Raw genomic sequence first — 20,069 nt, 5'->3', positions numbered from 1 at the left:
TGCTTGTAAAAGGTAATCATATTTCGCATCTCAAGTTTTGTCCCTTTTTCTTACTCGTATGTCATTATGTATAGTTAATATCATTGTTGTTCTGCTTTGCTAATTCCTCATTGAAATGGTGGGCATGCTGAGTATCTCTAACTGGAATATTGTGGGCTTAAAGATAAAGCTGATTTTTGAATGGGTTTGTGTGTGTTAGCTAGTTGGTATATGTTGAGTGCATTACTCTTCTGACTTTTGGGGATACAGAAGCGACAATGCAACTTGGTGCTTGTTTGTTTGAGCATAGAAACAATTTTTCAATGAATTTGATTTTCCAATTTTCTTTTATTTCCTACAAAGAACAATAAGCTGTTTTTGGTTGATCAAGGGAAGTAGAAGCTTCAAACTTTCTTTGGGTCTCCCTTATATAAGCAAGTTGCTATATTTATTGGAAAGTAGAACACTTCACACATTTTTATCCAACTAATCCACTTTACATACTTTTACCTGCTAGGAAATTTTCACCACATATTTATTTATGTTAACCAAACTAGCACTGTCTAGTGTGTTAACTAATAAAATAGCTCTATGGCTGTACCAGTGAGATAGTATGTTGTTTTTGACGAGTGGGCCATTTTGTTATTTCCAGCTTATTGTTCTTGACATGTATGGTCACCCAAAAGCCATGGTTCAAAATGTAATATTTCGGCAACACCTTGTACTGGTATACTTTTGACGCCTTCTTAGATCAACTATTTTATTAACTACAGCAGTTTGCTTGATTACAGGAGCCACTGAAGTGGCTCATGAATTATGTGGCCCTGAACTATATGGCTCTGGTGAGATTTCTCACTTTCTGTATACACATGAACCTAGAGAAATATGTGGCTCTCAAACGGGTTAACTGAGTGAAATGAGCTTGGTTAGTGGTTAGGGCTGAAAGTGTACTTTATAGGGGTGTTTTATTCGAATATTACTAACATGTTTTTGCTTAAAATTTGTTTGCTGTATGAATAAAATGGGAAATTGGGCTATACTTGTTCAATTTTTTCTCCTTGGCCATGTTGGAAACCCTTGATTTTCTTGCCTGTGTTGTATGGTGCCAAACTTCTTAGAGGCTGTGGGTTGGTTGAATTTAAATATAATTTCAGCGCAGATTTCATTAATGTATTAAGTGAGATTCTGTCATGTCCTTTGTTAGCCTATCTTCAGTATTTGGATGGTGTATATCTCGTGTGGTCTAGTATCATCATGTGTTTATTGAAATGTTAGTATTATTCCGTTGTGTGTATAATGAAGTTTCGTACGTAGCTCATTTGTTATTATAGGTAGTAATTTGAGTGCAATGTTATATAAACTTTCCATGTTCATGAAATTTCATCCCTGAAATATGTTGTTTTAATTTGCATCAATGCCTAGTTCCGTAGTATCACCTTACGAAGTGGTAATAGTAGTATGAAACAAGAGATGTTATGGGGGTGGACAAGAGACATTCTTTTGTATATTGCTGGTATTGCGAGCTATTGGCAGCCATCAAACGGGGTACCCCAGGCTGTTGTGTATGCTCCAAAATATAATTCGATTTTTATATTGTGCATTTGGGTTTAACTTTACACCCTCTTACATTTATAGTGTCATCTTCACATTTGCATAGGATAAAAAATGTGAGGGTTACTGTTGCATCAGGGACATTCAGTAACTTAAGAAAAGCTAGCGCATGTTCATTTGGGTGAGATCTTGTTGCTATTAGCTTCTGGCATTTGAGTACTCTGATATGGCTGTCTTGCTTCTATCATGCACAAGTTGTGGGGGTGTGTAGTCTTTCATAATTAGGCTCACATGACGCATATGCTAGGCATCATTATTGTTATGCAAGAATAGGATGTGTCATGTGTGGTTGATGCATAGTTTTTATATTCTAGGCTTAAGTGCTGAACATGTTGCAGATGGCGCCATGCTGGTCATCCATATCGGTTGGAGTATATTATGCGAAATGCAGCGAATGGAGACCGCGAAGTTGTCACAAATCCTTTCCTACTTGCTAATAGGATCATCCATATCAGAGTGCTAATATCTGAGGCTCTTTTAGTTGCTAATATTGTTATCGAAATGCATATTCAATTTGCGGTTTCATTTAAGATTCTGGACATGTGTTTGTTGCTTTTTGTTATATGGTTACGTACTTGCGGTGAAGGGAATTTGAATTGGCATGTTGATCAGGACATATTATTACACCTAGCTATAATGGTGGTTTATTTAAATTATTGTATCATTTTTCAGAAGTTATGTCATCATCAACTTTTGATGTAGTACCTCTTCAAAATAAATAATTAGCTGATCTTATTTGGTTTACATAAAGAGTTTGAAATAAGGAAAATTTGTTAATAAATACCACATTTTGGACACTTTCTGAAATAAATACCTAGGTTTGAAATTTATATAAAATACCAATGTTGACTAATATGTTTTGGAATTACTACTACTAGATAGAATCTTGCAAAAAAAATTTGTTTTGCTAATAGCACATGAAATTACAATTTTACCCTTGCCTCACCACCACTGGTCCTACCACATGCAACAATCATGATTGCCACTGTTGTCGCCACCTCTATCAACAACCACAACCAACTACAAAACAACCTACACATCCACGCACTCAAAAATTATCCACCACACCACCTTAACCAACTACAAAACCACCATCACCTTCACCCACCAAAAAGCTGACCCATCCCACAATATTAACCAAGTACGAAACCATCACCACCACCACCTTGTAATGGTGGTCAAGAGATAGAAGGAGATCGCAAAGGTAGTGTATTTTGTGGGGTTTTAAGTTTTGGTGGTGGAGGAGTTTATGGAAGGTGAGAATGTAATTTCACAATGTCACTAACAGAGCAAAACTGACGGTTTGCAAAAATCTATTAAGTAGTAGTAATTCCAAAAGGAATGGCAGAATGTCAGTATTTATATACAATTTCAGACAACCTAGGCATTAAAAAGTGCTTAAAGTGTGGTATTTATTAACAAAATTTCCTGAAATAATCATCCAGTACAGCTAGACTGAAAGATACAGTGCTGATTATTTTGTTCAAGATGCTTCCCTTCTCAAATTTCATCAAAGGTCCCTAGGAGGCTAGGACCATGTAATAGATTTTGAATGGGACAACTCTTCTTGTTGGCCGTCGGTGGAATTGGAAATCGGGAAGTAGAAGGGTGAAGTCAATGCTCAGGAAGTTCATATTATAAGTATGTTCATTGATGAACTTTTATTTTTCTTCTCTAAATGGGTAGAATTAAATGCAGTTTGGCACAATTTCAATATAAACTTGAACTTCCTTTATTAAGCTTTAGTTAGACTATAGGCACTACACAGTTTCTTATACACAAGCTTTACAAAGCTGTGATTGGGAAGGATCCTAATTGGTGGAGTCTCTAGACACGATTGGTACCCATATGTAGATAAAATTGTATCTGTAAGAAAGGTGAATTTTTTTTTTTTTGGATTGGCAGCATGAAATGGCATACCAGTGGCTTGTCAACCCGACCGCAAGTTAGCAAGTAAACACTTTGAGAGTAAAGAAGAAGGGTAAAAAAAATCCATACCTCTAAGTGCCTGTAGTGGGAATTGAACCCCCAGATTCAAGGTTAGAAGGCACAATGCCAACCACTGGCGATACCATTTGGTTATACAATGGTATTGCTATATGTATAATGTATGTTTTGTACTTAACCTAATACGATTAAACACTTTGATACCATTTAATCATTTTCAAGTACTAATTAAACATTTCTTGTACAACATTCTTTAAAAAAAAATGGTACCAATTAGACACCGAGAATATTTCCCTGTTTCACTATGCTAAAATAATCGTTTTAGGTGTTCATAAAATTCATTAATAAATCTGTAACTAACACTGAAATCAAATGCTTATATCAAATCATAATTTACAAGGTTTACTAGACATTTCAGTTTCAGGAGAGGTTCATATGGGAATATAAGTTGCCTCAGCAATCAAAAATGGTAATTGAAGTTTGTGGGCTCGATCAAAGGAATATCAATATGTGGTCACGTAAAGATACACACTGCAACTTAACAAAAGCTGTTCACTGTTCCCTCACTAGCACACACAGGAGGAAACCTAATAACAACGATGATTAATGATTACAAAAAATTTCCAACAAAATTTGCCATGATCAATAATAAGTCTCTACTACTCTACTGACTTCATTTACTGTTTGATGGCATTCAATAACCATATTCCCTATTATCATTCTTTACCTGATAAGCTATCTTATGATGCATACCTAAGCAAGGGTTGAGACTTTCTGATAACTGCAGACGTCATTTCCGTCTTTCTTCTTAGTTGTTATGCCATGCGACATAATCTCCTCAAACGAACCTTTTCCTGTTTAAGAAATACACCCAATAACCACAAGGAAATGAATTTATATAAGCAGGCATGTAAAAGAAGAAATACAAAATTTTGATAGGTAAGCTGAAAGATCCAACTAAATCTGACCCCTATTGGTTCTTTCAGCTCGGCATTTAGTGGGCCAGCAGGTCCCTTGGGAGTAGGAGAAAGAGTAAGGACATCCTCCCCCTATAGTGCGTCTATTGGTAGTTGGTACTGCTACAATCGACATAGCTGGTTCAGCACTATGAAGATGATTAAGGACTTTGGATTAATAATTGGAACATTAAGGAGTAGAAAATAAAAGAGAACTTGAAGTCTTCAAGCTTTTGAGAGGCTTGAAACTATCCAAAGAAATCACTAAAACCTCTGAACTTCTTCTCCATACTTTCCCTCTCCCTAATCTAATCTATTTATAAAGTTTCTTCCCAACTAACTCCCTGACTTATTTCTCGAGCTACCCTTAACGGACGTACCTAAACTGCCCCTTCCCCTTCCCCTTCCCCTTCCCCTTCCCCTTCCCCTTTGCATCAGTAATCGGCTACATTTTGCCGGAGTTGGCAAAATTTATCAGTGTCCCACTGCTTGAACTGCCCAGAATTGAGACCAAGCCTTGGTATGATTTGCAGCTGCTCATTGGTATAAGACGGCAGGCACATCAGTGGGTTAAAAAAATGCAGACATCTATCTTGAAGGAGCATTAGGTGTACCGTGAAGTGAGTGGTCTTTGGGTGGAGATTGTAATCTGATGCGTTAGAAGAGCAGGAAAGATTTGGCGGGAACTGGGAAGGGTTGTATGGGAATATTACATGGTGGACTGGATTGAGTTATGGGCTAGTTGGGGTAATTAAATTTAATGGAAGATAGATTAGGTTGGGTTGTGAGCTGGATGGGGTAATTGGATTCAAAAAGATTGGGGGAATAAATGAGGCATAGAGTTATAGAACTCAAACATGGGCCCTGTCTCAATAAAAAAAATAGGTGTAAACCTTACTATTAGTCATTAGACCAAGTACTACTTGCTACGTAGAAGAAGAAACATAATAGTTGAATTCACAGCAATAAATAACAAATACTTGCCTCACTCTTATCATGGTCATACTCGATCACAAAGATGCACCTGCAACCCCTTATATCATGCATTTTTCGTTGAACATCCATTATACGTGCATCATAATATATAGCCTGATCTTTTCTTTCCTGTGTCAAAGGTAGAAATTATGAACAATATGCCCATAAATATTAAACAAAAACAAATTTTAACTACCTGAAGGCAGAGCATGACATCCCCAGCCTTGACTTTGTGGCATTCCCAGTTCTCTAGCGGGATAGAACGCTCTCGCACGTCATTTTTCACATTAACCCACTCATCTTCTTCAGCCCCAAACCCCACAAATCTCACACGAACTTCCTGAATTATAAGATATCAGTAAGACACTTGGTGTCTGCCTCAAATACCAAAAGCAGTACATATTGAAACATCCTTGGTAGTTACAAACATCTTGTAAAAGCATCAAAATATTTACTTCACTTTGCGAAATAGCTAAGTGAAGGAAGTAGCTAACATTCCAACATTAATATTTTCACCCCCAGAACAAAAGAAACACAAGTGGCTTGCTGTACTAAATTAAACGGTTTGAATGCCATTTGAAATGCTGTCAACCTACAGTTTATAAAGTAGGCAGGTCCAAGATGGCCACAGTGCATAAACAATAGAGTTGAACCTTAATCAGGAGTCAGGACATAATATGAAGACACAACGCAAGGTGAATTGAAGAAGAAAGGGATAGCAATGGCTTTCAAGGCTGGTAATCTGATTGCCAAAGTGGCCATGGGAATTCAGTCCCACGTCAAGAATAACGGATCGTATGGTTTCTCGCACAATAACATCTAACTACTAGAAAAGGACTAATAGTTGCAAATGTATAAGGCCATCTCTTCCACATTCCAGTACGTCCTCCTAGTTCAGAGGATGGATCATAAAAAGGACTTCTGGATCCATATTGTTTACTTCTCTTGTTAAATTGACACAAGCGTCGTCTTTTTCTTTTACCTCTTCTTTTCATCTTTCTCCCATTTACATGATTTATTTATTTATGTTTCAATTTTTTTGACCAGTGTGACTAATCATGTGTTTCATCTGTTAAGCGAAAGCATATTTTTGGAACTTACAGCTTCACCTGAGCTGACAAATCTGTGGGTGAGGAATCTCTCAACATCATACCTACACCACAGAAATACAAAGTAAAAATGGGAAGGTTGCAACAAAAATCACATAACTCAGAATAAATGTAAAGATTCCAAAGGATCTGAAGATTCATATACAAAATTTCTTTTAAACTTTCAACCATATCCAACCAGCCTTTCACTATAGCTGGGGTATGGTTAAAGAGTCCAAGCCAGACACCCTTTTACTGCAGGAAAGAAAAAGAAACGAGCAAAGGAGTTTCACCAACCCAATGTAACTGACATCATGCAGTCAGACATGACAAAGATCCTAACATATCCAGGTCACAAAGCCTCAGGCCATAAAATTATCAACACCATTAAGGACAAAAGAGGTTCTCGAGCCGAGCATGAGAGAGAACATTTTTAACACCTGTATCACCTTCAAGCATAAATCCTACATCATACACTCACTTTACAAATCCCCAATGGATATCACCTAGCTTAGTAGGTAAAGACCTGTGGGCATATTACCAAGACTTGGCATGGAATCCAAACTGCATCACTTTTTATTGGCTTTTGTGGCACTCCATACCAAAAAAAAAAAAAAAAAACTTCACACTTTTGCAGAAGATAACTATCCCCATGGAGTTTGAAGTACAGATACTTGACTGCTTTAAAAACAATCAATTCAATAATATAATTTCTGCTTCTGATTTCAGGGATTAGTAAATGATTACACCTAGGCTCTGATTTCCAAACTCGTAGAGGTTTTCCAGGCTGCTTTCTCTAATCAATAAATGTGAAAATTGTTAGTGTGCAAAAAATTTGAATAATTAAGATTGTATGATCTCAGTATATAGAAATATGGCCAACTTAGTGTACAAATACTATATATAGCTTGGTTGTCCTTGCACTTACCACGCTCCATCCCTTGATGACTTAGCCTCAAACTCTAACTCTGATAAATCTGGTAACTTTTCTCTTGCTGAAAGAAAGACAGTAGTAGTTAGGCAACAAAAGGCATGAGCTGAGACTGTAGCATCAAAAGAGCAACTTAGACATTATATAAATATGAGAGGATTGTTATAAGCTAATGCAATATGCTTCTCAGGAGAAATGACTACCTAAAACTGCCCAAAAAAGGTTTAAAAAGTCAAAGCATGAAGTATGTGAAAGATAGGCTATATGTAGTTTAATAGATCACCTCTGCACCAGGAGCAAACAATGTCTAGAATCTAGATACCTCAGATTTCAAGGAGATACCTCTTCTACAGAGACTATGAATAATTAACATATTTGATTAATTATTTGACCACCTACTACTAGATTGAAAGGGACAAGTAAGAGCTAAAGATTAAAAGATGTAGTAAACCACAATACATGCCAACAGTATCAAAGTATTTTCTGATTCCCAATATGAAAGGCACTGTCAATTGGCACATTAATCACTGTAGTAAATGTCCTGGATAGAGCAAACAGCCCAAGTTGTAAATCTCAACATGCTACTCAGCAAAAAACCAGTTGGAGAGCATTCATAACAGCTATGAAGACGAAAACAGCCAGGCCGTCTAGGAAATTAAATACCTTGCCAACAGGTAGCGATATACAAGAACTACTATGTAGAAACTTTGCAAGTGAAAGAAAATAAACCTTATTTTTTTAGGTTACAGGAAACCAAATCAAAATCACACAACAGACATATGCAGATGCAGAAGCTCTAGTCCCTTAAGCTGAAGGAAACTTATTATAGCTGTCATCAAATGCATATTAGCTCCATGAATCCATCTAGACTCCATACTAACTAAATAAAGTACCTTTAGGCACCTGGTTGCTTTCATTAGCCTTCTTTAGGTCAGAAATATCTGGATGAGCAGGCAAATTTTTAGAAACATTAGGTGAAGGAGTTATTTCTGTTTGATTGATAGATGGTGGATTCGCTTTAGCTGGACTTGATTTCTGTCGATTATGGAACCAACTTTGCACCTAAATGACAAATGAAGCAGTAAGACAAACAATAAACAAAAAAAGTGTCGTGAAATATATGAGAAGCGAACGGTACAATAAATTATAGAAAAGAAGCACCTCAGCCCACTTGACAATGGGTTTCCCAGCCCGTCCAGCAGAGCGACTGCATATATAGAAGTTCTGTTTCAGAGGTCTAAAGTCAAAGCATGCAAACTAGCTACTTTAAACATAAGATTATTACAACATAATATTCAACTAGGCATAGCATAAGTGCAAGAAGTTACCTAATGGACTTTGCAACTTTTACACAAAATTCCCGATTAACCGACAATTCTCCATATTCTGTAAACAAGCTTTCCAGCTTCTCAGTCTGTGAGTAAAAGTTAAAAGTTTAAAGCATATTCATAACTCCCTCCGAAATAATACAGAAAAAGATGTTGACCTAATCAAATGATAAGTGGAGGAGGTGCGCATTCTTGTTAGTATTGTACTTAACAACACATTCTCATGGAACTAGTGATTTTATGACAAGGAGTAAAAGTGGTGGCGTTTGCTGTTCTAAGGAGGCAATTTGGGGGGGGGGGGATTAGAAAGGGCAGGAAACACTGCACAAGGTACAAATACTGAAGTCAGATTATGACATGCACAACTACAGAACTTATTATAACCCCCTACCAGTGACCAAGCTTAAAATTCCTTCTGAGACATTTTTTTTATAATATAAAACATTGTGTTTGTGTTAAGAAAAATAAAGGACAGAATGTTACAATCTTAAAGCCTAAGGCTTTTTCTTAAGAGGAGTAAGGCCCACGGAATATGTTACTATCCTTAAAAAAACTAAAAAGTTGTTATTGTCCAGATTTACCGAAGAAATATGGAGAAGAACCAGATACGTAATATATTGGATAATTCTATAATCGTCAATCAAGTTGTTAAACCTCAGTGTAGAATACATGCTAGCACAGTCATTCATAGACTGATATCTTAAAACATTACTTCAAAGTTGGGACCAGCCATTGAGACATCAAAACTTTAATACGCTTAATTAACACAAGTAAAGCATAACAGGAGCTAGACTAAGGTAGAAACACTCTTCACTTATATGTGACTTCCAAGCGCATATATCATTGAGTAAGAATGGAAAGTAAATCGATCTAATACAAACTGGAGCATCTAACTTATCTCCAATAATGTTCTGGAAATACTATCAAAACGATAACAACCCACTAGCAAGTTCATAATAAGCAGTGAACAAGACTTATCACTTTTCAGGCATGGAATATTATTAAATGACATAACACCTGTGCATAACAAGTGATAAACAAAAAGAGAAGTAAGAAACACGCCAATAAAACGCAATCGAAAATTTACAAACACACTCCGAAACATGCCCTCCCACCAATCATCTAAACTCTCACGAAAGGCAAGTAGAAAGGTCTGGCATTGTGCAAAATCGTCTAAACATCCCCTTCCACAATTTCTATGTGCATGAAAAGTTGTGCGAAAAACGAAGATATTTAGGCAATCCTAAAGCAACTCAGGGGTCTTTCGGCTGGCATTCTGGCAACCGAAGTCCCCGTGAAAAGCGACCGATGCCTAGCTAATGGGTCAATTTAAGACCTCACAAGATTGAGCATACAGAACATCACAACAAGATGTCAAAGAAGAATGTTGGACAATCGAAAATCATCCCAGCAGTCAGCAATGCTCATACAAAGTTGCATATGGATTCTAATTTCTAAAAAAACCAACTTATCTCACATTACAGTACAATAGTAGGCAATGCATACATAACAAAAAACAACAATCATGCAAAAATCATGAATTTTGCCGAAAACTAACATGTCAAATACAAAATTCCACTCAAAAAAACACAGTCTAGGGCATTTGATCAAAAGCCAAATAATTTGGGTATTCACTGTAACTTCAAACCAAACAATTTTTACACAATTCACCAAAACCCAGATGATAAAATTACAAAAACAAGAATACCCAGAAAAAATAAATGCTTACTTCGGAATCTGTGAAACCAGAAAAGACTTTGTTTTCTCTGGGTCGAACACGAAGACGATCCATGGAAGAAAAACCTCCAAAAAAAACCCTACTTTATTCCTTTTGTCTATATGAATTGCAGAAGTTATATGGGTTTCTCAAGGGTTTTACAGTAGCAAAAGTGGTTAGAATTACTAGAATTATAGTATTAAGCAGTATAAGCACATAAAAAATGTGGTCCTAACTCTGAAATTTTCTAACCCCTGCTTCAACAAAGAAAGAAAAATGAAGAACAATTTTCCTAAATCCTCAATTTTTTAGGGGGATGTTTGTTGGGAAGATTTGTTTAGAATATCAGGGTGGGTTTCATGGACTTGGCAATAGGAGCCGGAAAGGCATGGAATTTGAATTTGCATGTTATTTTGATGCCATAGAATAGTAATCAATATACTATTAGTCTATTACACATGAACTAGTTCTTGGTCTCAAGACTCAACAATGTTTCAAGTCATGGTGTGTGATGATTAATATAAAAAAAAAATGCATAGTTTTTTGGTGGTATAAAAACAATACTTGTATATTTATAAAAATAAAAAATACGTTATTCATATTAATATAATTGCAACAAATAGATATTTTATATCTCACAGATAATACCTTACATAATTATGTTACGGAAGAAGTATATATATACTTTTTTTATTAGGAAAGATAATTGGTCCGAATATCATCCCCTGCTAGGCTACTAGCTTGCAGGGCATGCCAATTCAGAGGTTGAGTACAAGGCTAAACAACCATAAGTAATTACTCCAATATATTGTTGGAATGAGGATTCGAATCTCGAACAATACCCTGAAATTAGGGGTGGTACTCCACTCAATTACGGAGGAAGTATGTATAGAAATCCAAGTATCCAACATATAATTTGATTGTAGGTATGAGGTAGCTATGGTGTAGTAGTGACATCACTTCCACATCGTATCCCTAAGATTTAGGAATCAAACCTCATGTGACTAATAAGGTAAATAATATTTCAAAAAAAAAAAGTTGTCAACAACTATATTTTTGAACTACATCTTGTCAAAGCTACTAATAAAGAAACTTGTAAACTCTACCTTATGAGAGCTTTTTAGTTGTTGTTGTATTTCATGTTTTGATGATGTCAAATAATTAAGTCTTGTATAGTTTTATTTTGGAAAAAAATAAAATCTTCCAATATTGTTTTGTTAATTGTTATGTATCTTGTAAAGAGAGATTAGTGAAATTTAATCTAGTCAAGATATTATGCACTTTGAATTTTATTATATGATATGTTTAATAAAATCTATTAACTTACAATCTTTGAGTAAAAGATTCTTAAGTTATTGGAGATATTTTTGTTGTTGTAATTATTGTGCAAGATAGGTTGTTGGAGTAAAATGTAGAACTAACCGCTTGAAGATCTCTAACTACCTAAGTCCATCCGTTGTATTTGCGCCCACTAACGGATAGTGGAATCTGTCTATTACCGTTGCAAAGATTGTGGAGAATGTGCAGCGTAAATGAGCCATGATTCCCATAACCCAGGAAGCACACAATATGGAGAACATGGAGTGGAAAAAAAGTGCAGCAACTATTTAAAGAAGAATTGCTTGAAGAAAAATCACGACTTTCTAGAATTCAAAGTCCGTCTTTTACTTAGAAAGTTTTTAGTAATTTTCTTCTTCTCCTACAATACATATCACTGTAATATTCTTAGTGTTTGGGTGAGTGAAAAGCTTGGAATATCCTTGTAATCAAGTGAGAGAAAGAAAAAGAGAAAAAGATAAGACTTCGAGTGAATTACTCATGAAGGAACAAGCGAGGTGAAAAGATCGAAGATATATATATGCTTATGAATAAGTATGAATTGTTTCAAAGGAAACAAAAGGAGCTGTTCAAGACATGTTCACTCGCTTTTTGATAATCATAAACGAACTTGAGTCCCTTGGAAAAATCATTACTCTAGAGGAACAAGTTCGAAAAGTTCTAAGGAGTCTGCCATAGGATGAGAAGTGGATGGCTAAAGTTACAGCTTTATTGGAGACAAAGGATTTCACCACATTTAATGTAGAACAATTGGTTGGTTCCTTGATGACTCACCAATTGCATCTAGGAACTCACGAGACTGAACCTGTGAGGCCTAAGGCTCTTACGTCAAGATAGATGATCAAGAAAAGTCGGAGGCAGACGACAAAGAAGCCACAATGATCGTGCGAAGATTCAAGAAGTTCTTTAACAAGAACTACAAAGGGAAGGTCACAAGGAAGCCTACCAAATTAAGTTGTCATAAGTGTTGAAGTCCTGATTACTTTATCAAGGAGTGTCCTTATTAGGAAATCGAGAAAGGTAACGGAAATTCGAGGAAAGGAATAAGGAGCAACATAAACCTTTTTCAAAAACAGACTTGAAGCATGACATGGTTGCTGTATGGGTAGATCTGATTCTGATGAGGAACAGGAACAGACAGAAGAAATTGCTCATTTATGCCTCGTGACCAAAACTGAAGATGAAGGAGAATCGTCAAACACCAGGGCATGTTCAAACACTATAGAAGAAGAACTTATAGAACTTAACAAAAGCCAACTTGTGAAATTACTTCTTGAAAGCATAGATGATTATAAGTTTATTTGCATAAAAAAGGAGCAAGTAGAGAATGTCTTAAAAGTTACTAAGAAACATTCGATTTGACTTTATTCTTTAAAAACCGATACCGAAAAACGTTTTTTAACCTTTTTGATAAAAACCAAAGCATTCAAGAAGCATTTGAGAAGGTTAAAAATAAGAACTATATTTTAAGTATGGAATTGGCAGAGTTGAAAATCTTTGTTCCTAAAGGAACAGATCCATGTACTAGTACCATAACATATTCTGAAAGACAAAAAACTTATTACGAAAATGTTTTAAGTGAAAATTTAGTACTTAAAAGGAACTAGATTCCTCTAGGAATACACTTCCTGATCCAGTAAGTTGGATACAAAAAAGTATCAACATAAAGGAAGAAATGGACTAGGTTTCAACCACAAGAAGAAAAATAAAAAGAAAAAAAAAATATGTTGATCAGCCAAGCAGTAAAATATGTTCTTATTGTGGGAACAGTGGACGCATAATGTCTGACTGTTCCACCGAGGAAGCATGTATCGAGAGAAATACTTACCTGGTTAAACAAGTATGGAAGGCTAAGAACGATCTAAGTCCAACAAAGGAACCCAAGCAGGACTGGGTTCCTACAATTGACTAGTTTATTTGGATACATGCTGAAGTGAGGGGGAACAACCTGTGTTTATTCTAAGCATATGACCATGTGATAAATCAAAGTTTCTCTCACTCTCAGCTTACCATAAAAGAACTGTGACCTTCGAAGACAACCTGACAGGTATTATAGTAGTTGTTGGTAAAATTAGTAAGTCTCTGTCGCACTCCATATATAATGTATTTTTGGTCGAGGGCTTAAAGCATGGTTTACTTAGCATTTCTCAGTTTTGTGATAAGGAAAATATAGTGAAGTTTACTAACGATTCATGTGTTGTCGGCAATGAAAGTACAAGAACCAAGATCCTTGGAGGGACAAGGAAAAGGAACACATATATGGTTGACCTGAACCTTGTTCCTCGAAACAACTTTACTTATTTAAGCGTGATTAGAGAAGATCCTCTACTATGGTATAAGCATTGTGGTCATGCCAGCCTGTCTCTATTACACAAACTAAGTGGGAAAGATTTAGTGGTTGGGTCACCAACAATTAAGTCTATACACCATGGTGTTTGTGATCTATGTGCAAAAGTTAGACAAGTAAGACCCCCCCTTTAAATCTAAGAAAATGGTAAGTATACAAAGTCCATTAGAACTTCTTCATATGTGGCTCTGTACGTGTCCAAAGTAGATCGGGTAAGAAATATGTGTTGGTTATTGTCGATGATTTCTCTAGATATACATGGGTTATTTTCCTTCATAGTAAGGATGAAACCTTTGATGAGCTCTAACTTTTTTGCTAAAAAGATTCAACGAACAAGTGGTGTAAATTGAAACACCTTAGGGTCTGGCTATAGTAAGAAATTTGAAAACTCCAAGTTTGATGAATTTTGCAGCAATGAGGGCCTAGATCATAATTTCTCTGCTCCAAGGACACCACAACAAAACGGAGTAGTTGAAAGGAAGAATCGAACCCTAGAGGACATGGCTAGAACGATGATCATTGCAAGAAGTCTTCCAATAAATTCGCCCTACTTCAAAGGCCCAAACCAAAACCATCCTCCTCCAACTCCTCTGGCCCACCCTACCCCCCAGGTTTTGAGGACAACGTCCCCCTGGCCAACAGGTCTGCCTACCTGCTAAAGAAGCTTAACAAAAGGAAGGTCAAAAAACGAGCTAAAACACCTCCAAGTTCTATACCCACAACCAATGCACCTCAAAATCCTTCTCTTAAACCCACAGACCAATCATCCTACCAACCTCCCATATCAATATCCGCGGAAGACACCATTAGACTTGCAAATGAACTGGGATTTCATTTTGATGGACCGCTCTCTAAGCTCCATAATCGGATAATATCTATCCTGAAAAAGCAGAAATCAGATTGGGTTGCGGACCAATCAAGCAACCCTTAGCCTCTGCCCAACTCACTCATAAAACCCGCCAAGTATCAATCATGATTGCATTATCCTGGAATATAAGGGGCCTTGGAGCCAGGCCCAAACGAAGCTCGCTACGCAAAACTATTCAAGCCACGCATCCTTCCTTCGTCCTTGTACAGGAGACAAAGATGGAGAATTTTCATGACAAGACTATCAAATCAATGTGGGGGGAACCGGATATCAATTGGATACACAGTCCCTCAGTAGGGCCCTCAGGAGGCTTAATAACCCTATGGGACTCCAAATACTTCCGATTATCTTCAAGTCAGGTGTCAAGACATTGGATAAGTGTTTGTGGCACAATCATCTCACATAAATTCCAATGCGCAATAATAAACCTTTACAACCCATGCTCAGTAGAATCGAGGGCCTTGGTTTGGCAAGAACTAGTAGAATTCTCCGCAAACAACCCTCTCCCATGTCTAATATCCGGTGATTTTAATGAGATCTTAAACCCCCATGAGCGAGGTAGCCAATCCTTCTCACCCCAAGGATCACTTGACTTCCATGATTTCATCCAAAAAGTGGGCCTAATCGAGCTAAAAGCCTCAAACGGGCTCTTCACATGGTTTAGAGGCCGATCAAAAAGCAAGTTGGATCGCATCTTTGTCCAGTCCGAATGGTTATCCATATTTCCATCACTCAAACTATCCCTTCTGAAAAGGGGCCTATCCGATCATCGCCCTTTACTACTTCAACCCGAGGACTGTAATTGGGGTGCTAAGCCCTTTCGCTTCCTCAATTGCTGGTTGTCTCATCCCCAATGCTTGAAAATCATCCAGAGTGCTTGGTTAAAAGGGAGTAATCTTTCAATCCCAGAAAAATTAAGAGTGACAAAGGAAGATTTGAAAATTTGGAATGCCACTGAATTTGGTTTGATTGACTTCAAGATCAAAGGCCTCGAGGAAAAAATCGGGCACTTTGATAAAATAGCTAACAATCATCTGTTATCTGTTGATGAATTGCAGGTCCAATATCAAGCCCAACAGGAGTTGTGGGCGTGGCATAGGCGGAGGGAATCATACTGGGCTCAATTATCCAGGGCTAAATGGATCAAAGAAGGGGATAAGAATACAAAGTTTTTTCACACCCTAGCATCCATTCGGCGTCGAAAAAACCAACTGGTAAAAATTGTTGCCAATGGATCACACATTGATAAGCCCAGGGAGATCAAAAAAGAAGCAGTGAGGTATTTTCATGGAATCTTTAAAGAAGATCATGTGGTGCGGCCAACCTTCACAAGCCTTAACTTCACAAAATTGTCAGAAGATGAATGCTCCTTGCTCATCTCCCCCTTTTCTCGAGAGGAAATTGACGAAGCCATTAAATCATGCGACGGCCAAAAATCCCCGGGCCCGGATGGTTTCAACTTCAGCTTCATCAAAGCTGCATGGGAAGTGATAAAAGAGGATATTTATAGTATGGTGGACTTTTTTTGGGCCTCTCGCAGACTACCTAAGGGATGCAACAATGCCTTTATAGCACTTATTCCGAAAGTGGAGGGACCTTCCCACTTCAAAGAATTCCGACCAATCAGCATGGTTGGCTGCCTTTATAAGATTGTGGCTAAACTTCTAGCCCGTCGGCTACAGAGAGTAATGGACCGACTAGTGAGCCACTGTCAAACCTCTTTCATCAAGGGCCGGCAGATACTAGACGGAGCTCTTATTGCAGGGGAATTCATTGACTCTTGCAAACGAAGAAAGAAAAATGCGGTAATCCTTAAACTCGATTTTCATAAAGCTTTTGGCTGCATTTCATGGAATTATCTAGATTGGGTGTTGGGTGAGATGGGGTTTCCGGATATTTGGCGATGTTGGATTAGATCGTGTGTTATGTCGGCCTCTGCATCGGTTCTTGTTAATGGATCCCCTACTGAGCCTTTCAAACTCGAGAGAGGGCTCCGACAAGGGGACCCCCTTTCCCCGTTTCTATTCGATATTGTAGTGGAGCCGCTAAACCTGTTATTGCAGCGAGCCATCTCTTTGGGCCTATGGGAGGGTGTCGAGATATCGAAGGATGGCTTAAAACTTAGCCACTTGCAATATGCGGATGATACCGTCATCTTTGCACCACAAAATATCGAGGCTTTAATGAACATCAAGAAAACCTTGATCATCTTCCACCTTGCTTCGGGGCTCCAAGTTAAATTTTTTAAGAGCTCAATTATCGGAATAAATGTTGAAGAATCTTGGCTCAAGATGGCAGCCAAAACTCTACAATGTAGAATCGGGCATCTCCCGTTTCTCTACCTGGGTCTGCCTATTGGGGGATGCACTACCCGTCTGAGCTCATGGGAATCGGTATTAGAAAGAATGAGGAACAAGTTGGCATCATGGAAGGGCAAGTGCCTATCTATCGGGGGTCGTATCACGCTTATCAAAGCTGCTTTGTCAAGTTTACCTTTGTACTACATGTCATTATTCCCTATTCCTAAAGGAATTGTGGAAAAAATTGTGAAATTACAAAGACAATTTTTTTGGTGTGGAGATGAACACAAAAAATTCTTGCCATTGGCGGCTTGGAACCTCATTGAGCTCCCTAAGGCACTTGGTGGGCTAGGAGTTGGGAATTTGCTGCATCGAAATATCTCTCTACTATTTAAATGGTAGTGGAGATTTTTTTTCAGAGCCACAAGCCCTATGGAGGCATATCATCAGTAACAAATATGGATACTCGTCTTCCTTCACTTGGGAGGACTTCTCGATTCCCTCGAATGGAGGCCCATGGAAGTTCATTTGTTCCGCAATACTTTCCAACTCACCAGCAAAATCTTTTGCAACGTCATGTATTAGGAAAAGGGTGGGGAATGGTGCTACCACCCTGTTTTGGCACGACATTTGGATAGGGCCAGCATCGTTAAAAAAAGCCTTCCCCAGATTGTTTCTTCTGTCAGCAGGCCTCAATGCTTCCATTACATTCATGGGCTTCTGGGATGGTCTGGATTGGGTTTAGAGCCCTCCCTGGAAACGCGATCCAAGAGCGCGAGATCTGTGCGACCTCAAACAATTGATGCTGCTCCTGGACCAAGTGGCACTCGACTCAAAAGGCCAAGACTTTTGGGTATGGACTCCGGAGAAGGCTGGGAGATTCTCGGTCAAATCCTGCACAAGGGAACTAGACAAGTCTTCCCCTGCAATCCCGGCGATAAATTTCCAGAAAATATGGAAAGGTGTGGTCCCACACCGGATTGAAATCTTCATATGGTTCGCCCTTCTCGGGAAAATTAACACAAGGGCCATGCTTTCATGGCTTGGAATCATCCCAATATCCGAAGCAATGTGTGTTTTCTGTAAAAAACACGTGGAAACAATCGATCATTTGTTTATCCATTGTGAATTCTCAAGGGGACTGTGGATGTGGTGGATGTCATTATGGGAGCTTAGTTGGGTCATACCCCTCAAGATGCTTTGATTCAATGGGAATTCCGTGGAGCACAACCGCTATTTAAAAAAGTTTGGCTGGCGGCTTTTTTTGTAATCACATGGTCAATCTGGAAGGAGCGCAATGCTCGGATTTTCGGTAATGCTTCTTGCTTGGCTGATCAAATACACACTCTAATCCTTCTTCGCTTGAGCTGGTGGCTTAAGGGGTGAGGACATCCATCCCCCTACTCCCCTGATGAAATAGTGCGGAACCCGATGTGCCTTAAATGGATATCAAAATCAAAGTCTAAGGGGGCCCTTCGCAAGGTAAATCTGAGTGCTAATTGGAGTCCTCCTCCAGCAACAACATACAAGTGGAACACCGATGCCTCGCTTGATCCAATTAACCACCAAAGTGCAATAGGTGGGGTTTTGCGCAATGATCAAGGGAATTTTCTATGTGTATTCTCCTCTCCAATCCCACCAATGGAGATTAATTCAGCCGAAGTCTATGCAATTTTCCGAGCGGTGAAGATTTCCTTATCGAATCCACGAATTAGCTCTTGCTCAATCATCCTTGAATCAGATTCTTTCAATGCCGTAAAATGGTGCAACTCAAATCAGGGAGGACCTTGGAACCTTGACTTCATGCTGAACTTCATCCGTAACTCCATACATTCCAAACTGAAAGCAAAAATAATTCACAAGCACCGAGAATCAAATGCCGTAGCTGATGTTTTAGCAAAACAAGGACTCCGTAGGGAGAATGAATTCCTTGCTTGGATGTAAAATGTGTGAAGCATAGAGAAATCATGAATGTATCTGTGTAGTTCTTGACGCCATTCTCATTGAATTGGCTTTGCTGTAACAATCTGGGCTTGAGCCTAAAAGCAGCAATAAAAGCTACAAATTATCAAAAAAAAAAAAAGTAACACAGCATGTTACATCATCAATCGAGTAATATTGAGGCCAATAAAATTGAAGACACCTTATGAACTCTTTAGAGGAAGAAAACCAAATATTTCTTATTTTCGTATTTCTGGATGTAAATGTTTTATTGTTCACAATAATGGAAAGAACAATCTAGGGAAGTTGATGCTAGAAGCGATGAAGTAATATTTTTAGGATATGCTTCAAATAGTAAGGTATATCGAGTTTACAATAAAAGAACAATGTGTGTAGAGGAGAGCGTCCATATAATTTTTGATGAAACTAACTCCAGAGTTCTAATGATAATTTTGAAATTGGTTTGACTCCACCTGAAGAGTCAAATCGTTATGGTAAGGAACTAACCCCTACTGAAAAGGAGAAGAAGCATGTTCCTTAACATTAGAACCCTGTGCGTGATCCTCAGGGGGAACAAGCAACAGAAGGAACTCAGAGGTGAGTGAAAACTTGATCAGGAGTGGGACCCATCGCCAAATCTGGCGAAAATTATTTTTTTTGGCTTTCCCCCAGTCAAAATGACGCGTTTTGGTTAGAGTAAGCTAAAACGCGTCGTTTTGGCTTGGGGAAAGCCAAAAAAAATT

General features: G+C 38.0%; 2 protein-coding genes and 1 long non-coding RNA gene across 3 annotated transcripts; 2 read left to right on the top strand and 1 right to left on the bottom strand.

The window, feature by feature from the left end:
- The first annotated feature begins 18 nt into the window (after positions 1 to 18).
- LOC125495085 (uncharacterized) lies at positions 19 to 2,291 on the top strand. Its single transcript, XR_007271773.2, has 2 exons — positions 19 to 679; positions 771 to 2,291. It is a non-coding gene; the product is annotated as an uncharacterized LOC125495085 (long non-coding RNA).
- A 1,684-nt stretch (positions 2,292 to 3,975) lies between these two features.
- LOC104885668 (protein SAWADEE HOMEODOMAIN HOMOLOG 1) lies at positions 3,976 to 11,007 on the bottom strand. Its single transcript, XM_010670323.4, has 9 exons — positions 10,545 to 11,007; positions 8,816 to 8,901; positions 8,649 to 8,694; positions 8,381 to 8,549; positions 7,485 to 7,551; positions 6,570 to 6,621; positions 5,665 to 5,808; positions 5,478 to 5,597; positions 3,976 to 4,391 (listed from the first exon to the last, which is right to left on the bottom strand). The coding sequence occupies exons 1-9, from the start codon at positions 10,605 to 10,607 to the stop codon at positions 4,353 to 4,355; spliced, it is 786 nt and encodes a 261-aa protein (XP_010668625.2). The 5' UTR covers positions 10,608 to 11,007; the 3' UTR covers positions 3,976 to 4,352.
- A 7,809-nt stretch (positions 11,008 to 18,816) lies between these two features.
- On the top strand, positions 18,817 to 19,329 carry LOC125494901 (uncharacterized). The gene has a single exon (XM_048638781.1). The coding sequence runs from the start codon at positions 18,817 to 18,819 to the stop codon at positions 19,327 to 19,329; it is 513 nt and encodes a 170-aa protein (XP_048494738.1).
- Positions 19,330 to 20,069: the final 740 nt, after the last annotated feature.

The sequence above is a fragment of the Beta vulgaris genome, chromosome 2, assembly GCF_026745355.1.
Source record: "Beta vulgaris subsp. vulgaris cultivar EL10 chromosome 2, EL10.2, whole genome shotgun sequence".
Taxonomy (NCBI): Eukaryota; Viridiplantae; Streptophyta; class Magnoliopsida; order Caryophyllales; family Amaranthaceae; genus Beta; species Beta vulgaris.
This window is presented reverse-complemented; position numbering and strand designations above follow the sequence as displayed.